Source organism: Hemicordylus capensis, chromosome 1 (assembly GCF_027244095.1).
Source record: "Hemicordylus capensis ecotype Gifberg chromosome 1, rHemCap1.1.pri, whole genome shotgun sequence".
NCBI classification, from domain to species: domain Eukaryota; kingdom Metazoa; phylum Chordata; class Lepidosauria; order Squamata; family Cordylidae; genus Hemicordylus; species Hemicordylus capensis.
This window is the reverse complement of record NC_069657.1, coordinates 224,005,271-224,025,599: the sequence shown is the minus strand read 5'-3', so window position 1 is coordinate 224,025,599 and position 20,329 is coordinate 224,005,271. Positions and strand designations below refer to the sequence as shown.

The 20,329-nt window shown below is 44.6% G+C and overlaps 1 protein-coding gene across 4 annotated transcripts in view; it reads right to left on the bottom strand.

Annotated features, from left to right (window-relative positions):
• Window positions 1–324: 324 nt before the first annotated feature.
• NRP2 (neuropilin 2) overlaps window positions 325–20,329 on the bottom strand; it is a 261,021-nt gene continuing 241,016 nt past the window's right edge. For all 4 annotated transcript variants that reach the window (XM_053281642.1, XM_053281625.1, XM_053281652.1 and 1 more), the window contains 2 exons: window positions 8,888–8,956; window positions 325–4,886 (listed from right to left, as the gene is read on the bottom strand). In XM_053281642.1, coding sequence (XP_053137617.1) covers window positions 4,582–4,886; window positions 8,888–8,956 — 374 coding nt within the window. In that variant the 3' untranslated portion in view covers window positions 325–4,581. The remainder of the gene's footprint in view (window positions 4,887–8,887; window positions 8,957–20,329) is intronic.

Here is a 20,329-nt window from a genome sequence, read left to right as displayed (position 1 = left end):
CCATTAGCCAGCAATCTGTCTAATAAAAGAGTTGGCCAGCTAGCATTCATAACCATAACCTCAAAGCCATTACAATAAATATCACATAGACCCCACAAACCAGCTCCAGTTGTATGCAATCAGTTATGCACCACAACTACTAATCCTAGCTGGGAAAGTGCATCGCCATCTGCACGAAAGACATGTCTAGCCTGTTCAATGAGCAGTGGAGGATTGTATGCGCATCCATGCTGTGCATGGACGTCAGCGGCTGGCTTGGGCCGATAAGCATAAAGATTGCCTAGGCTTCCTCAGCTGGAGAAGAAAACAACCCAGACAAAAAAGGTCTCTACTATAATGTTTATTAAATAGTAATTTTAAAAGGCTTTTATACAAATCATAGAAACACAGTTTGAGTTTGTTTTTCTTTAAACATTGAAGAATCACAGTCAAAGCTTTAAAGTCCACATGATCTGGCTCAGCCAGTAAATGGTCGAACTAACTTGAGCTGGTAAAATGTGAGAAATTCTCTTTCCTGCATACAGTTTTCCCCATGGATTTTAATCCCCATGCTTCCTTGTCGACACCTCCCTACAAGGCAAGGGTCAACTATGCTTCAGCCTTCCTGTTGGCCACGATTAACATGACCTTGAGAGGCGGTGGCAGTAGCAGTAAAAGGTACTTCGACAAAAGCGTTGGTGACGCTGGGTTATATTTTCCTTTTTCTTTAGTATTTTGGAAGGGGGAAAAGAACATGGACCAGCAAATATAGTGTACATTTGCAGATGGAGATGTATTGACATGAATATGGACCTCCCCCCACCCCACCCCACGCCCTGGTAAAAATACAATCAAACACAGTTTTCTGCATTAGAACAGTAAAGCACCCAGCAGAAAGGTAAGTGAGGTATCAGCTATGCAGCATTATGGCCTGATTCCGCTCATTGAGTGCACACAGCCAAGCCCATGTACCAACCAACATGGGATGCAAAGTATGGGACTCTTCAGGAGGGAGCTGGTTCGGTGGCCTGTGGTTTGTGCTGAACTCCCTGTCAAATTCACCCCAAGGTCAGTCAGTAGCATCCTCCGGCCTCAGATCAAAGAAACCAGTAGTCCCATGTAACCATTCACATACATAACACATACAGAGAACTCACAAGCACGTGCAGACACATATCTATCAAAATATATGTATCCACGGACTCTCACTCTCCGAATGCCCACTATATACGCAACACTACTCTTTTAAATACATCTATTACTCCAGCCAGGTGACCATTACAGATGCAGCGTATCCTCCTTCCCCCTCACACTTATCGAAGAGAAATACAGTGGGGACATGATCCAGCCCAAGGTAAGCACTTGCTTAGCTCTCCCTGGGAAATCAATGAAACCTGGAAGTGGTTAACTGTGGCTGGGCCATGCCCTCTTTTGAAACAGTAGCAGCAATCTGTCTGCAAAAGAACCCTGTGAATGTGATTATTACCCTCTGTGTTTCTTTAAGATTGGGGGAAAATAGGGTTGTATGTGAAATATGCTGGATAGATACTGCTATCTATCGATCTATAAAGAGGGACACTTTTATGGTGCCATTTCTAGCATGCTGAAAAGCAAGGCTCTTTTTAAGGCAGTGTCTTTCAAACGGTCTCCTATCAGGGAGCCTTTGCCACATTGACACCTGCTGAGGAACACCCTCTAAGTGCGTGCCATGGAGTTCCTCTGCAGGAGTCTGAGGCATCCCCTCAGTTCACATGAGCCATGGGGTGTGGTAGGCCAAGCGGTTTTCCCAGGATGTTTGTGCACCATTTGTGATCTTCTCATTGATGAACTCCTGATAGGCAGCTGAGGAACCTCAGAGGTGCACCAGGACAGTATGAAAACCACTGATTTAAATCCACCAACCTAAATGCAGAGTTAAATGCACTGGTGTCTATGAGGCCCAGCATTACGCAGAGGTAATGCCACACCCTGTTACTACTGTGGACTTGTAAGGCAGCCCTGACACTGTCCAGAAGTGACCGTTGCACAAGCAGCACTACGGTCTACTGCAGTTTCCACCATTGTGGCAAACAGGGGAAAGCTGCTTGCACAATTGCTGCTTTCGAACAGTATCAGGGATCATGTAATGCTGTGCATCATGTGAGCCACTGAATCAATGGACTCAAGCGCTTTCAACTCTTGCTGGATTGTGGCGCCTAAATACAATTACTTGACCTAAGTGCCTTGCTCATGCATTTGTATACATGGTGGGGAGCACCACACATTCCAAAAGCTGTGGACACTCCGTGTGGTAAGCGTATGTGCAAAGCTGCTCTATGGACTGTTTCGTACACTACACTGCAGCAAACCTCGCTTGCTACCAAGTATAAGCTTGATAAGGAGTTGCAACCAATTCTGGGCTCCCAACAAGTGTACATGGACGATGCACACATTTGCAAATTTGTTACATTCACTATTTACACTTTTTAGGTGTATACTTTAAAAATCGTAAGGTATACATCTAAAAAAAAAAATGTAATGTTTGAAACAGCCCCAGCATTTGCTGGAGTATTATGTATGTGCTTAAGAGAGAGCATATCAGCAGCTATGCCAGCACAACATCACAAAACAGGATGTTATGCCAGCGCTGGAGCAATATTAAGCCAGCATAAATGTTTAGTACTAGGCTGTAGGGTGTTACCCTTCAATCAACTACAGATTTTGGGAGTTCTCTTGAAAATCTAATTTGATGCGTCTCTGGAGATCTTTTATCTATTCTAGTCACTTTGTCATTTCTCCCAGGGAAGTGGCTTGAAGAGCTGAAGCAAAAGGCATTGGAAATGGAAACTTGGCATTTGTAAACTTTTATTTTACTGGTCTGCAACACACCTCTAGCATGGCACAGCAGTACACATGACAGCATTAGAAATCTATCTGACCACTTGAAAGGACAAAGCTCTACCCAGTAGAGATCCAATGGGGAAGGAGACTGATGAAAAGGAATAGGAACACAGAGGAAAGGGGAATGCCTCCCTTGTATTTTGATACACCACACATCTCTACGTAGAGGGGAAAATATTTTTCTAAGGCACTTGATTAAAAAAACAACAACAACCACACACACTAAACCCTTCACAAATGAACAATTTGCTTTGCAAATCGCTAAGAAGCAAATAGCATTGCTCTGAAGGGAAGAGAAGGTGATAGCAGATTGGTCCAGACCTTTTTATTCAACACCCACACTAGAATATCAGTTTAGATACCCTGCAATGTAGCCATAAGCCAAAAGACACAAAAGTCAGCAATCGCCAATTCCTACCTGAGGGCCTAAATCTGCAAAGAAAAGCTATGCCTCTTCCAGACAGGAAGCACCAGGGCCATTCCCCTGGTGTCAATGGATCTGTTCAGAGGGTATACCATGCTGTCAATCTTTGCAGGATGAAGTCCTTAGTACAGGGGAAATGAAGAAATTAAATCACGCCTCTCAGAGGATGGAGGGATCGATCCCACTCTGTAGCGGGCTGGATAACACTATACAGTCCTCCTTCTCTGCCCCCTCCCATCTTCTCCTTTTTTTCCCATCAGAGTGGCCACAGCATTAACAAAAATATATATAGCAGCCTGTCTTCCTCTCCAAGCATATAAAAAGCCATCTCCTGAGTTCTTGGGCACCTCATAATTGTGTCTTTTGTTTGCTGCAATTTTCCTATAATAAAGGAACAGGATCTTTTTTTTTAAGGGACAGAAAGAAAAGTAAAAAAGAAAGAGCCCTTGTGATGAAGGCCTCCGCTGTTTCAATCCAAGATCTGGATTTAATAAATGGCTCTTATTCACAAATCACTTTAAGGCTCTTCAGCTTCTCTCGAGGAGGCGCTTCTGTCGACTTTCACACCTCAGGCTGCCTTTCTCCTTTGCTTTGTAATCTGGAAAGAAAGCGCTGCTGCTCCCATTGACCCTCAAGACTAATTCCACCCTGCCCCCCCACCACATCCTGATCAGAAAAAGGCAAAGGCAACAAAACACTTTCATTTTGGGGTCTAGAAGTGGCAGCTTGCTGGGTCTGTATTACCGACACCAAAGAACAAATCCCTTAAAATCAAATCAAGGAGCATTTTTGAATGGTGATAAGCTAGATGGGGCTTGTGTGTGTGTGTGTGTGTGTGTGTGTGTGTGTGTGTGTGTAATTTCTAAACACAGAATGGCCACCCAAACCAGAGGGAGGGCTCTCTTGAATTCTCAGCCATCCCATTAGAGAAAGGAGGTGGGAAATAATGATCAACATTTTGTTTCTCACTTCCTAAATGCAAACCAAACATTTTGACGCTTGCGGATCTGATTTGCTCATATCAGACATAAAAACAATAGTATCGGAATTCCTTTCCTTGCCCCATTCTTCTTATTAAAACAATTAGCCATAGTTCTTGCAGACTGTAATCCTCTTAGTCAAAGTTTATGCCTGACTTTTCCCTTTCTGAAGAACAGGGCTGTCAGTGACCCCTCCCCACTTCAGTATTCCGGCACTGGCTTGTGTAAGATTATGGCATTCGGTTCCCATATAGAAAGTAATCTTCACCAGCCACTCTTGCTGGAATGAAATGTCAAATGCGATTCCGCTGTAATCAGTCATGCCTCCGAACAACACTTTTGGTGGTTCATTTTGACCTTGTGCTTGATGCCGTCATAAAGCTCAAAGTTGTAGTTCTCCAGGGTGGTGGAGCTCCGCGAGGACAGGCCCGTGTAGGAGCAGGTACAGTACAACAGCAGCCCGGCACAGATGGCCCCCAGCAGCACACCCAGGGAACTCATGGCTATGATGGTGACCAGGATGGGATCCAGAGTGTACAGCCAGCTCTTCTCTTTGTCCACCTTTGGGGTCATTGGCAAGTTAGTTGAAAACACGGAGTTGTTCTTCTCCAGGCCGAAATCGTCTGAAACATAATTTTGAAGAAGGTCACCTGGGAAAGTGTGCTTGCCCACTTGGGTGCTTCTCAAAGCCAGCTCACACCATCCGGGGCAGAAAAAGAGCTGCAGGGGTAGGGCTGGAGGCCCCGGTCCCACCCGGTCGCAGCAGCTATCCCTCTCCCTTTCACGCCTCACCCCACCCTGAGTCCAGCAGGCTGGCAATTAGCCTGGTTGGGGACTGAACTGGGCAGCTGGAGAGTCCAGTCCCCAGCTGGGTAAATTACCAGCCTGCTGGGCTTGGGGCGGGGTGCAAGGCAAGAGAGGGAGAGAAGCAGCCAAGGCAGGGCAGAACGGCAGCATCAGGCAGCACACCAGCAGCTCGTCTTCCACCACCCCGCCCCACCCCAGCTAGTTCGCACCAGCTAGCCCCTGCTCAGACATGAAGCCGTCTGCAAACAATCACCTTGGGAATGGGCAGGGCCACTGGCAGGCTCATCACATGGAGGCACAGAACGGCAGTGAACTGGCATCTTCATGTGTCCACTGTACATACAGCCGCCCCCATTGGCCCACCAGGGGAATGGGAGGGGCCATGGGCACATCACTGAGTGGAGATGCCAATTCACATGACTAAGGTCTCCATAGGAGTCTGGCCTGAGGTAGCCCCAGGCACTGCCATGGTGGTGGGGCCTCCTTACAGATGGACCTGGACTTTGTTTCTCAATCCATCCATCCATCCATCAATCATGAAAGCTAATCAAAATGCATAGAGCAGGCAAGTCTACTGTTTCTTATCATTTATATAGCATGTCTGATTTGCAAAGCTTGCTCTAACAGCTACGGTTGTCAACTTTGCTTTCTGGCAGGGCTCTCGTGCCTTTAATGTCTGCATGGCAAGCAGAAACTCAGCCGATGAAGCCTTTCCCAGCATGCAGATGCAGTGATGGGGAAAGGCTTTACCTGCTGAATTTCTGCTTGTCACATGGCTATTAAAGTTGGCAAGCCTATTCTAGTTATTCAGAGCAGGGCCTGAGGTTGAGAAGTGATGATTTGCCCAAGGACACAAAGGAAGTCCACAGCAGAGATGAGGCTAAGTTATCTCCCACAATCCACATGTGCCAAGGGAGCCTGGGGCCCCCTCCTCTGCCACCAGTCTGTGTTGTGCATTGAGGCACGAGTCCAATGCATCACCACCCAGGCCTCTGAATTGGTAAGGGTATTCACATGACCAGGATGAGGGGAAGGTGGGTGGGGGGAAGGCTGCACTAAACTTACCTCTCCCCACAAATGATTCCTCAATGTTGGTCGGAAGTGCAGACTGCACTCCCACAAGATGGGAAGTGAGGAAGGAGAGCTGGTCTTGTGGTAGCAAGCATGACTTGTCTCCTTAGCTAAGCAGGGTCCGCCCTGGTTGCATATGAATGGGAGACTTGATGTGTGAGCACTGCAAGATCTTCCCCTCAGGGGATGGAGCCACTGCTCTGGGAAGAGCATCTAGGTTCCAAGTTCCCTCCCTGGCAGCATCTCCAAGAGAGGGCTGAGAGATTCCTGCCTGCAACCTTGGAGAAGCCGCTGCCAGTCTGTGAAGACAATACTGAGCTAGATAGATCAATGGTCTGACTCAGTGTACAGCAGCTTCCTATGTTCCTAAGATCGGCACTGCTGCACGCAGCGTGGATCTCCGGAGGCGAGGACAATATCCTACATATCCCACAATGCACCGCACAATGTGTGCAGTGTATTGGGGGATCCCCCCATGAGCAGCACCCATCTCTGTGTGCACTTGGGCTACAAGCAGCCCGAGCACACACACACACACAATCTCGGTGCCGGGCTTTCAAGTGGGGTTAGGTGGGCGGGCAGCACCGGGATGGCTGCGGCTGTATCCTGGCGCTGCACACGAGCAGGCTAACCCAGGCTGGGCTGCCCTAGCCTCAATGAGGCTGCTCGTGAGAACAGCCGGAGTATCTCACTGTGGCGCAGCAGTCCCATGTCCTGTTGTCCCTCTGCTTGTGCAGAGAATTCCTCAGTGGATCTGGCTTAGTGCTAAAGGGCTAAACAAGGAGTGCAAGTCAGCCCCCCACCCTTGCAACAAAGTGACCTGTATCTGCTAGTTGCCAAAGATTCCACACCTAATCCGCCTTCCATTTACAAGTCAAAAGACAAAGCAAGCTCCAGCTAAGGCTTTAAATTTCTGCTCCTCTTGATCTATCACATCTGAAGGATGTTAATTCTGCAGTGCTGACAGTAACAACAGAAGAACTTATGAGTTCAGTAACAAGGTGCCTTTTACAATAATTTCCCCTCACACAACGCCAGTCACTTTTCTTTCCATACGACACTGTGTTTAAGGCATGGTGGAAAATGAACCCCATGTATTTGCTAGCTGCACTCTAAGCTGCTTTTGAGAAGGACATCTATCATTATTCAAGGGGTAGGGTATTTCTCCATCTGAGGAAAACCGCCCTTCCTAATTTTTCTTTCCCCCCTCACTGTTGAAGCTTTCTGAGGGCACCATTGCCACACATCACTGCATCAATGTAGCAAATTGTGGTCAAGTGTATTTAACAGTAGTGTGGGAATTGAAAAGTTCAGCATCTCAGTATTTATGTCAAATGCATTTGTAGTGTACAGATGTTAGTTAGCAACATCCATTATGAAGTCAAGGCCTGCTGGCGCCATTTTGGCCAATTGGGGCCACTGCTCTTGGGGAAGAGAGTTGGTCTTGTGGTAGAAAACATGAATTGTCCCCCTTTGCTAAGCAGGGTCCACTCTGGCTTGCATTTGAATGGGAGCACTGTAAGCACCCATCCTTAGGGGATGGGGCTGCTTTGGAAAGAGCATCTGCTAGGTTCCCAGTTCCCTCTCTGGCATCTCCAAGATAGGGCTGAGAGAAACTCCTGCCTGTGACCTTGGAGAAGCCGCTGCCAGTCTCTGTAGACAATACTGAGCTAGATGGACTAATGGTCTGATTTGGTATGCGGCAGCTTCCTAAGTTCCTATGAAATGTGTATGTTTCAGTGGCCCATAAAGGAGCCATGTGGCTGGACAGACCAAATTTGATTGCCTTCACCTTTTCCCTCCGACTAGGTTCCTAAGGGTAGCTGTGTACATTAGATTTGACTATCTATTGGGAAACTGAGTGGGACCTGGCTTCTAAAATTTAGACAACTGGCCTATCCAGTCCGGACAATGAAAAATAGTGAACTGGTTTAAGAAAGCAACAAGAAAGGCTCAAATATTTCTGCACTTGAAATAATATTCTCATAATATTTGAAGATCTTAACTTAAATCGATAATTCAATCCTCTTTCATTGTTAGGTGTGACCTTTAGTAAAGTCTGCCGGCAGCTCACTCCCCCAGGCAGTGCCTTCCAGCCTGAAATGCCTGAGCCAGCATTAATAAAGACACACCCCTTATATATTATACATGCTCTCAACGGGCAGCTGCTTAGGGAGATGTAGGGTTTGTACTGGGTCACAGAAATCAACCACACAATTGTTTTGCAAATGCAAAATAGGTTGCATATATCATATATCCAATAAACCATGTCCACAAATTAAGCTTTGTGTAACCAATAATCAAATACGGTGTGTGCCTATTTATGTCTAGCGGAATTTTAAAGTGATTTGTAGCACTGTGGTCATGTCATTTCTAGATTTTAAAAAACCTAATAAATGTTCTGCCAAAATTTATTCTGGAATAAATATCATACCTTGTTCAGTCAACTGGGAGGTTGGTAAATGTCCCATGGGTTGGATACAGAGGACTGCAAGCAGCGTTCCACTTGTGTGGTCCCACCTCCACATTTCAGCCCCCAGTATCCCTAAACTGCTGATCCTGAGGACCAGGGAGTCAGGAACTGTGTCAGATATGGCTGCACAGGAGCTGCCTTCAGAGGCGAGAGTCTTCAGAAATATCACCCCCATTGTGCGAGTGGAAGTCTATTTCTGCTGCTGGAAGGTACTTCTGGATCCACTAGGTCTTTAAAATATTTGTTATGCAAATCACCAAATTTCATACTCACCATCTTCAGCGTCTTCCCCAAAGTCTTTCTCATGAATGGAAACATAATCCTCTCTCCTTGGGAAATCCACTGGAATGACATTTATTTATTTTTGTTATTGTAAAAGTCTTCTTTACAAACCAGTGACAACAGACACTTTTCGTAAGATAAACTTAAGGGAGCAGAGTTGGATTTTTCCAAGGCTATTCATAACCAGGGCCAGTTTCTGTTAATATTCTTGAGGACAGAATGGAAGACATGCTTCATAGTACCTCTTATTTCATTTTTACAAATGACCAGCTTTTATAGAAAATGAGAATGCGACGAGGTGGCGGGTGGGGAGACCAAATAATTCTGAAGGCCATTGAAATAATGTCAGTAGTGTCTTGATAATGGCTATAATTCATTAGTTGCATGATCACAGGTATTATCCCTGTAACTTTCAATGGTGCCTATCATTAGTCACCATTAACACAACATCCATTTAGCACATTCTGCATATCATCACCTGAAATGCATGTCCATGGATGTGAAGACCAAATGACCCACTTTCAGCTTGGGTTTCAAATGAATTCAAGGTAATTTAAAGAAGCTGCATATCATTATTACATATGTACTAATGTAAAAGTTAAAAGAAGCTAGTGAGATATGGAATTCCACAAATGGGTATTCAGGCATTTATGCAAATCCATATTTAATATTATCTATAACCCAAGCCCTTTCTTTTCATTATTTGAAACAGATGGAAACAGGTCCAGAATATTAAGTAAACTGATATCATTCACACTACGTACATCATTGTACATCTCCTTAGGAGTTTTTTGGGGGTGCTTTTTGGAATGGTTGTTGATAAAACAAACATTGTCAGAGCCTTTTCAGTGTACTATATATTTCCTCAGTGATAAATATGTCATGTAGTAGGCCTCATATTCCACCCTCCCACTGTTCACTCCTCTACCCACACTGTCCCACGTTTTCAAAGATAACAGAAGCCTGGTTCACACATACTGTAATGTACTTCATCTTATCACTCAATATTTGATGGCACAACCCAAAGCTACCCCAATCATACAGACAGAGAAAGGTGGAAAGGTGTAATATTAACAGCAAAAAAGGTCCATGCTTGCGACATCTTCTCTCCCCAAGTACTTTGTGTGCAGCCAAGATAACTTCAAGTTTCAGAACTTGAAGTTCTTAGAAGCGAATAGCACTCTAAGTTGAGAGAAGCTGTATGGAGGTAAGCCACACTGTTGGGAGGATGGTTCTGAAGTTCTCTCCAGAGCCCCTTCCCCTCTTTCAACAAGAAAACAGTTGCATATTTAAACACATGGAACTAAGACCATAACATCTAGCTTGGCCTTTTATGTGTATGGTCTCAACTCAAAAAGTATTGTGCTTGAGGTGATATGAAGCCTGGGTTTGTAATAGGGGTGTGCACAAAACCTCAAAAGCCATTTGGGTTCGAATTTGAAATGGATTCAAGCTGACCTGGCCTGGTTCCGTGCACTGTCAAACTGGACCTGGTTCAAGTTCGAATCGAGGTGATCCACTCGGAGGTCTACTGTAGACCTCAGGTAAGGCATTTTTGGTAAGGGAATCTGGTGGAGGCAATTTTAGTGACCTCCACACCTGCACAGAGACCCAAACTGGGCATGAAGCAGTCTGGGCTACTCAGGGGGAGGCCGGTGGGGGTGGGGAGCCTCCCCCGCACCCCCTGCAGCTGGCAGCAGTGGCGGCAGCACTTTTAAGGTACCTTTTTAGTTCCCTCCTGCCCGCTCTACTTTTAAGGTCCCCTTGCCCCCTCCAACTGCTAAAAGGGAATTCTCACCAGATTACCCTTTACACATGGAGGCTATTCCCACGATCATCCGAAATCAGGCTAGGGGAGCCTATCCCAATTTCGGATGATCGTGGGAACCACCGGGCTCACAGCCAAGCCCAGTTGCCTCCCGGCGGTTAACCCGCCTAAGTACCCCTCCCCTTAAACCCGGGTTTGTGGAGCGAGCGCTCTGCAAACCTGGTTTTTCTGACTGTGAGTAGCCGTGGCGTGGCTCCGCGGCATGGCTACTCATGAGTAGACCCCAGGAGGGGAGGTGAAAAGCTGCCTCCCAGCTCTGGGGCTCTCTCCAGTATGCCTTGCATGCACATGCAGGGCATACTGGAGCTTCCGGGGGCCACGCATCCCCCGAACTCCTCAGCCCCCGCCGGCTCCATCACAGAGCTGGCAATCGTGTGAGCTCCTGCCCTGTTCATGTGTGGGGAGAGCAGGCTAAGCCCGCTCTCCCTGCTTAGCTCCCCAAACCAGGTCTCACTGAGACCTGGCTCATGAAGTTCTGGGCCAGTTTGGTTCTAACCAGGCCTGTTTCAACTCCAAACCCTTCGAGCTCAGCCGGCTGAAACCTGAGCCTGGCTCGATCCACACCTCTAGTTTGTAGTGTCTTATCTAAGACACCTTTCACATGCATGTGTGAGCAGAACCCAAGATGGCTACATCCGATTGTTAAACCTCAAATGTCTTCAAGATCAAAGCAAAGGAACAGAATTTGCTGATTATTGGTCCTATGTTATTTTAGGCTAGGTGCCAAAAATTGAGTCACTCAAAATCACTCCCATAATTCTAGAAAGATGTATTCTGCTGCTCAGCATCTCTCAAACAAGTTGAAACACAAACAAACAAACCAAAAAGTCATCCGGCAATTTGTAAAGCCAATGAAGTGAAACATGAATTTGTGCCTGACAAGCCTTTCACAAACAAATGCCTCATAAGCAATGTAGTGATATAACATTCAAGAATTACAAGCAATTATTAAGACAACGGATGTACTTGCCACAAGAAAAACTAGACGTGAAATGCTACACAGAAATGTGTAAGGGACTCTACTGCTGGTACATGTACCAGTTAGGTGCACCTCTGGAAAACAAATAAGCCTCACAGGGGCAGATGGAAAGATACCACAACGTCGGGTGGGGCTTTCAGTGTCCCAACACAACTTATCCCCAACCCCCATGTTGGTGCAACAACTGCTATTGACACTGCTATGCTAGTGCAACTCCTCTGTTTCTGTGCTCATCTCTGGTGGGAGGATGGAAGAGCTGAGAATGGTCTTGAAAAGATATTACAGGGTAGCAGCAGAGCCCTAGCATCCAGGGCCATATTGCCCACACTGGAAAGCACTTTTATACAGCAACAATAGTGTGCCCAAACCCCCACTTCACTCACAACATTCCTACAGGAAACATGTGTAGGTCTGTCACCTCTGACTGCTACCCAGGAGTAGGCAGTGTGTGTAAACCAGCTTGCACAGCTTGCAACTTGGGAAGGGCATGAACAATTTGTGGTGGTTTGGTCTGAATTCAGATTGAACTGCCGCTCTGCGAGCCACCGTTTGAACCAATGAACCAGCTTGGATGGGTTCGGAATGTTTCACAATCGAACAGCTCAAACTGACCCAGTTTACAGTGGACCAGTTCAACCATGAACCAGCCCATGCACACCCCCTACTTGCAACCCAGCACTGAGTCAAATGTAACTCACCAGACATGCAGAGTAATCCATCAGAGGCTGGATAAACTTTTTATGGCTCATCTGTGATGACAAGAATGGGGGATTGTCAAGCACGCCGCCTGGCAGGCCACAAGGTATGACTAGTGAGCTGGGTTGGTGTGCCACAAAGGTGGCTCCTGGAGGAGGCGGGCCAGCACCCCATCAGAAAAGTAGTTGCCCCCCATTTCAGAAATCTGATATGTGGGACACAGCTCACCCACCCAGAAATGCACTTTGTCCCTTCTGTACCCTAGCCCCCCCCCCCCGTATCTCCCCTCTGGTACCACCACTGGGGTGACACACGTTGTACAGGCATGGTGTATATGCAGTGACTGGCTGCAGCTTCCCAGCACATCTATGCTCAGTGTGCACGCAGTGCAATACATGCAGATGGATGATCATCCCAAATGACAATCGACATGTGACTTGCTCATTCTTCCTGGCCTTCTGTGAGTGAATACTATCATGTCTGAAGAAGCCCTTTGTTTTCAAGCCATAAAAGGGCTGTTCAGTGGTATGCAGGGCCAGGCTGCTTGTCTCTGTTCGATTGCCAATAGAGCTTGGTATTAGAGGAGGCTTAAACATGCCTTAAACATGCCTGCTAACTGGGCAAAGAGGCACCTTTTACCGTGGTGATTCTCTTTATTTAGCAGGGGGAGAGTAACTGGCCCTATCCACCCCCAGCACAGTACTTCCAGTGACTGTTGCTGGTGTGTGTCTTTTTAGAATGTGAGCCCTTTGGGGACAGGGAGCCATCTTATTTGTTATTTCTCTTTGTAAACCTCCCTGAGCCATTTTTGGAAGGGCGGTATAGAAATTGAATTATTATTATTATTATTATTATTATTATTATTATTATTATTATTGACCAAGCAGCAATTTTGAGTCACTTGTCTGGAAGCAACAACTACTGAAGTCAAAACAGCTACCTAAAAATGAATACATGCAGAGTTTAAGCATAGCCTAACATGTATTGCTCTGTGTGTGTGTGTGTGTGTGTGTGTGCGTGTGTGTGTTACAGAATTTAGGAAAGACCTATGCTCAAGACCTTGGAGAACAGCTGCTAGTCAGAGTAGACAACAGTGACAATCGACTAAAGGAATGACTCACTATAAAACAATTTCCTGTAGTCTGTCTAATTTTACTGCAGATCCTATTTGTTACCTTGAACGTGCTAAATAACACCAATTCTCATGTACCTGTCAGGGAATAAGATTTCAGAATCTGGGCCCTAAAACAACCAGAATCAATGCATTGTGAAGCAGTATGAGAAACTCCTCCTCCTTCCTGGCGAGCCAGCATCCAGTATGGTTTATTACCTTTCTCCTGTCTCCCCTGTCAATTATACTGCTGCCATGTACAGAAGAGAATCTGAGAAGTCAAAAGACGGTTGCTGCTATGACTGAAAAATTATCAAAGTGAACCAAAGAGTCAGCTTAGGCAAGATTACATCTTGTCAATAATACCTTAACAAATAGCTTTGCAATTAGTTTGTGATTGCAAAAGCTTTATTTTGCAGGGCTGGACCTGCAGAGAGTAAGTTGCAGTGCTGACCTTTGACACCCTAGCTCTTGACTGGAGTTCATTTTTAAATAACGCACAAAGGTAGAACGTGAAGGAAAAAATATAGCAGCCTCTCTGGAATCTACTGCTTGGAGCAAATACTTCATATTACTACATGATAAAGCAAGCCTTAGAAGGTCCTCTCCAGGACTTTCTAAGAGCCCCTTTTGGAAAGCGATTCTTCCAGCTTAGCCACAACTGGAATCAGAACAGAGTTAAGGAAATAAATTGTGTGTCAGACCAACAAAACAAAAATCTAAGCTATGTAACATTCGTAGGAAGTAATTATTTGAAAAATAAGTTCAGATTTCTCAACCCACTTCAGGACCAACCCAGATGGAAACATCTTGCATCCCAAAAGCTGAAAAGCTGCCAGAGCATTTTCTTGGAAACAGAATCAAACACATTTGATTCTGTGGATGAGTGAGGTGTCCAAAAAGATGGCTGATGCACCAATGATTAATCAGTGATGATATTTACCCTTGTGTAACCCCACTGGATCCAAGAGGATAGAATCCACAGAAGGAACGTGATCTATCCAAAATTAAACAGTTTTTCTATTTTAATAGGGGGTGAATGTGTGTTTAATGCTCCCATTAAAAGTGATAGGTCTGAAATTTGTTTTAATTTCGGCTGGATTATTTGCAGGGTTTCTTTCACATTAACTTTCTCAGCCTGGACCAAATGGACCTTGGCTACAGTGCAACATCATGAGTCCAGGTCTGTGTGTGCCTGTGTGTGTGTGTACATATAATCTTATTATAGTACAAGCAATCAGCACATCTTCTCCAGGTCTACTTTATGTCTTACAAGCAGAACATGTTTGGTGGAAATACCTTTACACTCCAGATGACAAAGAAAAACCTGGGCCAGCTATTTCCATCAAGGGGCAAGGCTGCAGCCATGTGATTGGGAAGCTGGGTAAACTTCCCAGCGGCTTCTCAGAGCTTTCCACAGCACAGAACTGCCTGCATGGGAGGAGAGCTTGCAGAAGCCTTGTAGCAGGAAGAATTCAACAGAAAGGAATACTCTCTGCAATGTTGGTATTTGGCAAATGCCAAAGGCTTGCACTCTGGGAATTCATGTTTAAAACATGGGCTCACTCAGAGGAAGGAGTAAACAAAAAGAAAATTACAAAGTGGCCCAGTGGACTGGAGGCTGGCCTTTGTTCTGGGTTCCCAGCTAAGCTCTGTACTCGCTGGTTGGCAGTGGGCAGGTTGCTTTCAGCCTCTTTTCTCCATGTTAAAAACAGGCATTATAGCATTCTGCACCATGGGGATATTTTCAGGACAACTATTATTTTGAACAACACTGGAAGCCCAAGGCTGAACAAAAAAGAGGAGTAGAGAAAGGAATTAAAGAGGCCTTAGAACAAAAGGGAAAGAGGATATATTATCAGCCCTTAAATTGGCTGATAAATGCTGAAGGATACTCAGATCTATCCTCTACCAAATTGTTCAAGGTCTAGTGACACATGAAAAGCCATTTTGGAAGGGCGGTATATAAGTCAAATAAATAAATAAATAAATAAATAAATAAATAAAAGCAACGCCTACGGCTTAATTTCAAAAATTTCAGCATATCCTATGCATATTCGCTTGGAAGTGAGGCCCATTGGCTACATCCATTGCTTATGGAAGAATTTCACCCTAGCACAAAGCTGCTGTACTAGATAGCATTAAGTCTACAGTTTATGTACCAGACTAGCATTGCGCTATTGCAGACAGTTGTAGAACAGCTGCACACCCTATTTTTATTTATTTATTTATTTATTTATTTATTTATTTATTTATTTAACATATTTTTATACCTCCCAAAACTTACATCTCTGGGTGGTTTACAATGAAGCAAATGAAACAAACAAAAAGTTAGAACATTAGTTAAAACAAAATAACAGAAAAAGTTAACATTACAACAATTTTAAAACAATAATTTTAAAGTGTTAAAACTACTAAAACAATATTTAATTAAAAGTCTGGGTGAACAGATGCATCTTTAAAGACTTTTTAAAAGCTGTCAGAGATGGAGGGGCTCTTATTTCATCAGGGAGCGTGTTCCAAAGCCTTGGGGCAGCAGCAGGAGAAGGCCTGTCCGCAATTAACCCCCAGATGAATCAGTGGCAACTGCAGATGGAACTCTCCAGATGATCTCAATAGGCGGTGGGGTTCTTGACAAAGAAGATGTTCTCTTAAATACCCAGGACCCAAGCTGTTTAGGGCTTTATAGGTTATAACCAGTATTTTGCCCGGAAACCTACCGGCAGCCAGTGTAGCTCTTTCAATACAGCAGTAATATGGTCTCTCCGAAATGACCCAGAGACCAAACTGGCTGACGCATTCTGGACCAACTGTAGTTTCCGGACTACATACAAGGGCAGCCCCACATAGAGCACATTACAGTAATCCAGTCTGGAGGTTCTCATTTATCTCAATGGGAACTTTTGTGCAAAAACACTGCAGCACAATAGCACTTGTACGCAATCCACATATTTAGTGCAACAAAGCTAACTTCTTGTGCTACCCCAGATTTGCCCAACCCACAAGTGATTCATTGCTCTGGACATCTCATACTTCTAATTTTAGTCACACAAGTTTAATGTTAAATGTTTATTTAATGGAGCATACTGTATTCAATAGGGCACACTCCCCTAGGTAAGTGTGTATTAAGTAGGGCATAACTTCAGGTAAGTGTGTAGCCTAGGGGTGCAATCCACTGGCACTTATTTACCGGGTAGTAACAGGACTTACTTCTGAGTAGATGTGCATAGCCTTGTGCAGTGAAGTTGGCTGAAGCCATGCCCTTCACCTTTTCAATAATGAACAAACATGATCAAAAGTTATCCTTTGGGTCAGCACTTCATGCTCTCGCAGCACTTTCCCTACTAGACAGGAGATGGCCAATGAAGGGAAATGTTGGAGAATGCAGTGGGAATTTCTATTGGTATTCCTGCCTTCTTTCTCTTCCTTACACCTCATTTCAGAACCCTGTTGCCAGGATCTCCAACTTCTTGATTTTCCAGTTAAAATAAGAAGTGTGAGACTAAATTATTTGCCTCAGGATGAAATCCTATGTATACTTACAAGGGATCGGATTGCTAGATCTCAAGCTTTGGCCCCGAGACACAGGTTTTAGAGTCTATTCTCAGGGCAGCAAGAGTTTAAACCTCAGGGCTATCCTTGAGTCTCAAATGACTGAATGACATGCTGCACAGCCTACGAGGGCGGAATAAGAACCCTGCCATTGCAAAGAGGGGCCACTGAACTGAGGACAAGACTTAGCTTGCAGCCCAGCACAATGAGAAGGGGAAGTAATTTTCATTCCTCTCCCATCCCATCTCCTCCCCTCCTAATAAAAGCCCCCTTTGCATCCAGGAATATATCCCTGAGGGCTGATCAGCCCTCAAAGACATATTCCTGGACACAAAAGGCTTTTGTGGGGAGGGCAGAGAAGCAAAAACCAGTTCCCCTCCCTCCTCCACCCACATAGCTTTGGAAGGCAAGCATTCACTGTGTTACTTTAGTGGCTCTTTGAGAGGACAGGGCTCTTGCTCTGCCCTCATAAGGCTGTGCAGTGTGTCAGCCAGCATCTTTGAATTTGGGGTCTAGGAGTTTCATGGCAGTATTATTATAAAGGACAATGATTTTTTTTAAGCACACATTTTTTTCCAGTGGGAAAAACTGAAAAAAAACACAAGAGGCTTTCAGTCCCCTGTTCTGTAGACTGGGGCAGTTGACACTGTGACTTTGTTTTTCTTTCTTCTCTGCCATTGGTTATGGAGAATGGCAAGGAGCTGTATAAGAGCATCAGATAATCAATGTTTTCTAAGGAAAATTCACTCTCTGGGCCTTAAAGGAAGAAATGTACACTGGGGAAAATTTGAATAAAGAGAACATTTATACAAAAAGCTATTTACTCTGCTAGCAATTTTCTCTATTCCCTTTGCTAATATTGTGGGGACTTGTGTTTGATCAAAGGCTTTATCCTCCACAATCCCATTTCCTTTCCCAGTCTAGTTCTGCGGTGAAGCCATAATCCTATTTAGTGGGGAATTGTTTCTGGAATCAGGCACCAGGACCTGTGGGGTATGATTAGGAGGCCATGTTGGTTCCATTCCAAATGAACAAATCTTGTGAGTTTACATTGCCACCCATTATTGTGATACTAGGGTTCCTCCTGCAATCATGCCAATGGCTTCTAGCAAACTTCAAGGACTGCCTGTTGTTCCTTCTTTAAATTAGCAAACAATGGCTGCTTGATGAGAAATAAATTTGATACCCAACCAGTTCAGTTTCTTGCTGCTATGTGTTGCAGTGCTGTGTCTTGAATTCTATCCTATATACAGTCTTGGCAAATCTGAGCTGAGGATGCTAAGCACTGAATACAGTTTGAAACCTGATTACAAGAGAATGGAGAAGCAAGTATCCCTCTAGGTCAGGATCTAATTGCACTGTAAGTGATTTATTTCCACCACTGTTTCATAGAGCAGTTTCTTCTTTAAATAAAAGAAATCTTCATTTTTCTCAATGTCATCCATAAGCCATTGGAGCCAGAATCCTTGGATATGAAATTAATTCTTTTGGCTTCAGTGTGACTGACTGACAAAGCACCTTTGCAATACTACTGGCCTCAGCAAAACTGTCTGCATAAGCACATGGATCCCGGTGCTGCCGTGGCTTCAAACCCAGCTTTCAAGCCCGGCATTTAGCCAAGGCTAACAGAGTGATTGCTCTGTTAACCCAGGCTCTGGGATCATGTGTCAGCATGAGTTGCTTGCAGAGAGTGCCCTCCCCTGGGGGAATCCCCCAATGCACCATGTTAATCATGGGGTGCATCATGGGATCCAGAATGCCACGCTGGTCACTGCTGTGGCAATCGTGTGCATGGCGGCACAGCTGGGGCCAGACCAGGATTGTCTGCAGGGAAGGGGGTTTAGCCCCGCCTCCCCCACACCCGTTCGTATAAAAGACCCCAGTCATTCACAGATTGATAAAAGTGTTGCATCACCTAACAACACTAATCTGTGTTCTCTGATTCCCTGAACCAGCAGCATCAGAAGGGTAGGTGGATGGGCCTCTGGCTGAGAAGAAGCGCAGCCAGGCAGACAAAAATAGAAGGAGAAGGAGAAGGAGAAGGAGAAGAGCAAGAGGAGCAGGAGAAGTAGAAGAAGGAGACCACCTATTGGCTTGGCTTCTTTCTTCAGCTGAAAACTGCTAGGAATTACTACAACTCTAAGCTGTAGTAAATCCCACAGAAGACCCTTAAAAAAAAACTTTTAAAAAATGTTTGAAGCATCCCAAATAATGCACTATAATGTATTTGAAGATGAGTCTAGAAAAGATCTCTTAGGCAGTCTCCATTGATACCTTTGAAATTAAAAAGCAGATCACATCTCTTCCATTGACCTTTTGTCATAATACTATGTCTTTCCCATCAAGAGATTAAATTTAAATATCTGCATTAAAATAGTCCAAAAACAAGAATTATTTTGGAATGCAACAATAACAAAAAAAACCTGATTCAAGCTCTGCATGTTTTGGGTCTGACATGCCATTTCTGGTGCAAAATTTCAGATTAGACATATGAGCTCCAGCATTTATACTTGCCTCTTAAAAACACACCCTTTTTTCACCACTTCTGCTACGTTCTGCTGATATTTGAAACATAAAACAATGTTAGAAAAGCTTAGGATATAAAATGTGAAAGAAATTATGGCTAATCAAGGTTATGTTTTTGGAATTTTTCTAAGTGCTGAACTACTTCCAATTACAATGGTGGAAAGTAGTAATAATCAAGCCATTATAAGTGATGCCGTAAGGAATGGCTGATTGTTTGTTTTCCAGCATTTCTGAGATCACTAAAAAGAAAATTTAAAAATCCTGAGAGGAACACTGCATTTTAATCAATATATATAGTGCATCTTCAGTACAATGCAGGTACCAGCAGTGTTCCCTCTAACAGGGATTCCCAGATGTTGTTGACTACAACTCCCATCATCCCCAAGCAAAAGTCATTGCAGCTGGGGATCTTCTCCCAGATCTCCCCCCTCCAAAAATGTTCCAAGAGCAAAAAGTCTGAAAACTGGGTTTTCACCTCTTTGTCTCAGGGTCGGAGGCAAGGCAGCTGCAGCTCTGGCAGCTTTGTTTTTGCATTCCATAGGTGTGATTTGCTCTTTTCATGGAAATGTAAAGATTTGATGTCATTTCCAGGAAACTTTGCTTAAAAACAGGATTTTAAAAACTGAGATATAAACCAGGATGAGGTGAAATCCAGAAGGAAAAGCCCAATTTGTGTGTGGGGTGCTTTCAAAGAGATCGAATTGACCCTGGTGGGAATTCGGCTGTAATGAGAACACACAC